The sequence below is a fragment of the Ruditapes philippinarum genome, unplaced genomic scaffold (assembly GCF_026571515.1).
Source record: "Ruditapes philippinarum isolate M1 unplaced genomic scaffold, ASM2657151v2 ctg2131_1_1_1_1, whole genome shotgun sequence".
Lineage (NCBI taxonomy): Eukaryota > Metazoa > Mollusca > Bivalvia > Venerida > Veneridae > Ruditapes > Ruditapes philippinarum.
Window position 1 is genome coordinate 26,417 of NW_026864907.1, and position 4,871 is coordinate 31,287.

Sequence of the window (4,871 nt, forward strand, 5' to 3'; positions counted from 1 at the left end):
ACACATGTCTGTCCTTTAGCAACAACTAGACATGTCTGTCCTTTAGTAACTCCTGGACATGTCTGTGCTTTAGTAACAACTGGACATGTCTGTCCTTTAGTAACAATTGGACATGTCTGTCCTTCAGCAACAATTGAGCATGTCTGTTCTTAAGTAACTCCTGGACATGTTTGTCCTTTAGTAAAAACTGGACATGTCTGTCCTTTATTAAAAACTGGACATGTCTGTCCTTCAGTAACAAACTGGACATGTTAACACTGGACATGTATTGTCCTTTAGCCAACTGAACATAACTGGACATGTCTGTCTTTAGTAACAGCACTGAACATGTCTAGGGCAGTAACATATCTTGTCTGTAACTAATGAGTTCATTTAGCAATAAATGAAAATGTATGTCTTTAAGCAACGACTGTACATGTGTTCATTTAGCAACAACTGAACGTGTATGTCATTAAGCAATGACTGGACTTATCTGTCCCTTAGTACTGACTGAATACATCTTTGTTTTACGAGGGACGGTCAGAAAATATCCGGACTTTTCATGCTCCTCTCTTTCCATGTGCAGCTATATACACACATTATATATTGGTGAAAACTACATTCATTTGCCAATAACGTGGTCAGTTTATTTTCAATGATAGTTGTGTATACACAGTATTTTGCCCTCTGATATATGATAGGTGTTTCGTCTAACATGGACTCTTTGTTAGAGGAACAACGCCCTGTAATAAAGTGTCTGGTTGCAGAAGGTGAAAAGCCATGCCACATCTTTCATGAGGCTTAAAAAACGATTTTCTGATAAATTAGTATCACGTTCAACCTTCTACAACTGGGTTTCTCAGTTTCGGGAAGGCAGAACAAGTGTTTGTGACAGGTCTAGGATTGGGCGGCCAGCTGCGGCAGTGATCCCAACAATGGTAGCAAATATTAAAGCTTTTGTCAACAAAAATTGTCGAGTAACTTTGGATGAGGTAGCCAACAAGTTTAGCATCGGTAAAGCATCGGCACTCAAGATTTTACACGATCACCTAGGCATAAGCAAGTTAAGTGCCAGGTGGGTGCCTAGACAGCTGTCGCAGATCAAAAGGAACCCAGCGTAACCAAAATGAAAGAAACATATAAGTCGTTTTAAATTCGTGAAGGAGATAAGTTTTTGAACCGCATTATCACTGGAGATGAGGTGTGGGTTCATGTATTCCGAACCTGAGACAAAAGCTCAGGCAAAAGCAGTGGAAACGATCTGGTAAAACCCCACCTCCTAAAAAGTTTAAGCTGTCTCCTTCGGCTGGCAAAGTTCATGCTTGTTGCCTTTTGGGGATTCACGAGGAATGATACTTACTGCATTTCATGCCAAAAGGTCAAACTGTCCCGCCAAGTACTATTCTGAAGTAAATTCTGAAAAGCTGAAGCAAATGCGTCCCAGGGTTAGACAGAAAAAAGTTCCTCCTACTTCACGATAACGCCCCCTCCCATACCGCCGCAGCTTACAGTGGACGGTTATTCAACTCTTACAAATGGCAATTTTTTGTCTCACCCTCCTTATAGCCCAGACTCGCCCCCCTGTGCCTTTATTTTGTTTTCCAGAACTGAAGAATTGCTTGCCGGAAAGAAATATAAGACCAGGGCGGCTTTGATATCTGCTGTTACACAGTACCTAAAACATAGGTCTACTTCATGGTTCACAGCGGGAATACAAAAGCTCCCACGAAGATGGCAAAAGTGCGTAGACGTAACTATGTGGAGAATATTTTGAAAAAGAGTAGAAAAATTGTTTTTAAAATTTTGAATGGTTTTCGAGAACGAGTCAAAAGTCCGGATATTTTCTGACTTCCCCTCGTAGTAAACATTTTAACATATATTTCTATTAGCAGTGACTGGATACTTCTGCCTTTTCACAGCAACTATAAATTCCTTTAGGAATGACTGAACATGCATGTCCTCTAGGGACAACTGAACATGTCTATTCTTGAGCATTGAATGGACGAGTCCGTAGTTTAGCAATGACGGAATGTAACAATGATATTTATACATTTTTATATCAAAAATACACCAAACAAAACAAACATTATTTCATTCAAGGACCACCATGATGACCATGTTCACAATGGCATTCCCCATCTATGCAGTGAAACATAGGTTGTCCAGAGGTGTCAAGGCGGCAATGGCGGTTGTGGTCTCCTCCAGCCGTGGCAGAGCAATCGGTTTTAAGTGCGCATTTTTGATCTATAAATAAAATTTGTTGTTTTTGAATAAATGCATCATTCAGTTGTAACTACCGGAAATTAATATGGGCAATTTACCTTAAGATCATTATTGGGCCTATAAGTTTTGTATAAGGGGAACATTCTGACCATCTCTAAAATACTTAGAGTTTTGGAGTTCTATTAGCTATTAGACAAAACTGGCAACCCAAGATTTGGTTGCCAGACTTTCGATACGCTAAAACAAACTACATGTAATTTTGTCCTGCTAAATTACATGGTTTCTGATTTAATCTTGGTAAAACAATACGTTACCGTGGTAACATATCTGATATACTAGTAATAGGACATATATTATTGATTTGTGCTTTAAACTGTAACAATTTTGGAACATCAAATGGTAACAACGGGCATTGTAATATCTTAAGTGGGCCGATTGGTTAAGGACAGTTAACCCGTCACCGCTTTGGGTGCGAATCCCGCCCTTGAACTTTGGAATTTTTCAAGTCCGGAAGATATCCAGCTAGCTCACAGAACGTTTATGGTTCTACTAAGGTGCCCGTTTGACACGATGGGCAGTTGAGGTCTTCCTCTACCAGTTAAGTTGGAAAATCACTAGTTGACCTCTTCTGTGATGTTGCCACATAAATCCCATTAAATGATATTTTTTATCAGTTTTTAAATTTTTATAAATAACCAATAATTGAAAAAATTGTACGGATTCCTTCCTTTTAAGACGTGAAAGTGTATAACGTTTATTATACATAATATATATTTAAACGCTCATGCTAACGCAATACATCTCGCACATGAATCATAGTCGCGTCAGACAAAAGGTCAAGTGTAAGAAAAAAAGACGACTATCCTTAGTCAAAAGTAAATGTAATATTATACAGTCATATGTTCTTACGAGAATGTACTGTTAAGCATGTACACAGATTGTCGACGCAATGCACGGTAGAGTTGACACACATTGTTGCCTTACATGCGCCGGAAGATGACGTGCAGCTCTCGCTTGCCACATACACTGAAACAAAATTAATTCTATTATTCTATCAATGAATTATGTCGACAACTTGTAAACAACAGCTTGAGTTTTAATTATAAGATGATACGGAACATATTCGAATCATCTATGGCAATTTTGTCCATGGTTAGGACATGCACTCGCAGGTTCAATGTTTAAATTGCAAACTTGCTCGATTTGGACTAATTTTAATAAGACACTGTGAAATTTCAGAAGCAAAGTCATGTTTATCCTTCAAGAATAAGACATAATGTCTGCTTATGAAAATAATCTAGCTATAACGGATCAATGACTATTTACACAGTCAGCTGATGAGCTCTGTAACACGGCACTTTGGGATCAAACGCACTTTGAAGTCAAAATCGAGAAATAAACGATGATAGGCCACTTTAACGCACATTGGGCTCCAACGCTCTGAGGGTGTCAACTGAAATCTGCATCAATACTGAGTAATGACTTATTTCCGATCTGCAGCCTTGAAAAATTTAAGGGGGAGTTCTAGTTGACGGTCAGTTTTAAGGTACATTAAGTTCTGTGCAATTGAATAATCTTGATTAGTGCCATTAAATTACGATGTAGCAGTATTGAAAGAAAATAATAATGAATTTGTTGCAAAAGTGAAAATGCATTTTTTAAAATTTTACACTTTAAAATCAAAAAAAAATTGTTTTTTTTTTTGTTGTTGTTGTGGGGGCTTTGGGTCTAATTTCATTTTTTGAAAAAGTTTTGGTCCGTGTTAAATCAAAATTAAAATACGGGAAAAGTAATAAAAAGCTTTTAAAACCATCATTGCATCGTAATTAAAAAAAAACCCTCTATTTTCTTTTTTAATGGCCCTTAAAAAGATGTTAGAATTAAAAATTCATTATAAGTTCGTTAGGGCTCACTGTTAATTCACTTTAAAAAAATGGGCACGGGTAAAAATTTAATGTAAACGTTAATTTACAGACGAACACTTTGTATTCTGAATCAGTATATTTAAGGGTATTGGGATAAATTGTAGGGTTTCAAAAGTATCTGTACCCCCATTTGGAAAAGGACTCGGAAAATTTAAGCAACTAAAATATTAGATATTAATACTATTATACTTGAAAATTACTTACCAAAAAGACACGCCAGCACAACAACAGCTAATTTCATCTTGTACAATGTGTTAAGTCTGCCAAAAAATGCAAGTAAGGTACTTTTCTTTGTCTGTACGCAATTTATACCGTTCAAGATCGTGCCTTTAAAACGTGTTCAAGATTGGAGATAGACAATTTCGCAATTGTCACATTAACCATATAAGGAAAGAACTGTCACATTTTGTCTCTTATCTATCACGAATTGATTGTCGGTGAAGTTTTATTTTTGGAAGTATGTGAGGAGATCTACAGGAATGCAATGAAAGGTTTATTTAAAGAAAAGGACTCATTAAATTAGAGTTCAATAACTAAAGTTGAATATTAACTAAATTCTGATTAAAGTCAAGGTTTTTTGTTTAAGGGAAATTAATACTACTATAATGTTTTGCCAATATATGCTGAACTTAAAGAGGTATTATATTGATTAAAGTGTATCAAGCTATTCATTATATACCTATAAAATTTGGGGAAAAAAAACAAAAATATTTGAGGTCATATAGTGTTTTAAGGATACCGGAA

General features: G+C 36.4%; 1 protein-coding gene across 1 annotated transcript; it reads right to left on the bottom strand.

The window, feature by feature from the left end:
• Positions 1-2,017: 2,017 nt before the first annotated feature.
• LOC132727234 (uncharacterized) lies at positions 2,018-4,485 on the bottom strand. The gene is made up of 3 exons (XM_060712653.1): positions 4,332-4,485; positions 3,112-3,228; positions 2,018-2,223 (listed from the first exon to the last, which is right to left on the bottom strand). Exons 1-3 carry the CDS (start codon positions 4,366-4,368, stop codon positions 2,075-2,077), a joined length of 303 nt encoding a protein of 100 aa, XP_060568636.1. The 5' UTR covers positions 4,369-4,485; the 3' UTR covers positions 2,018-2,074.
• Positions 4,486-4,871: the final 386 nt, after the last annotated feature.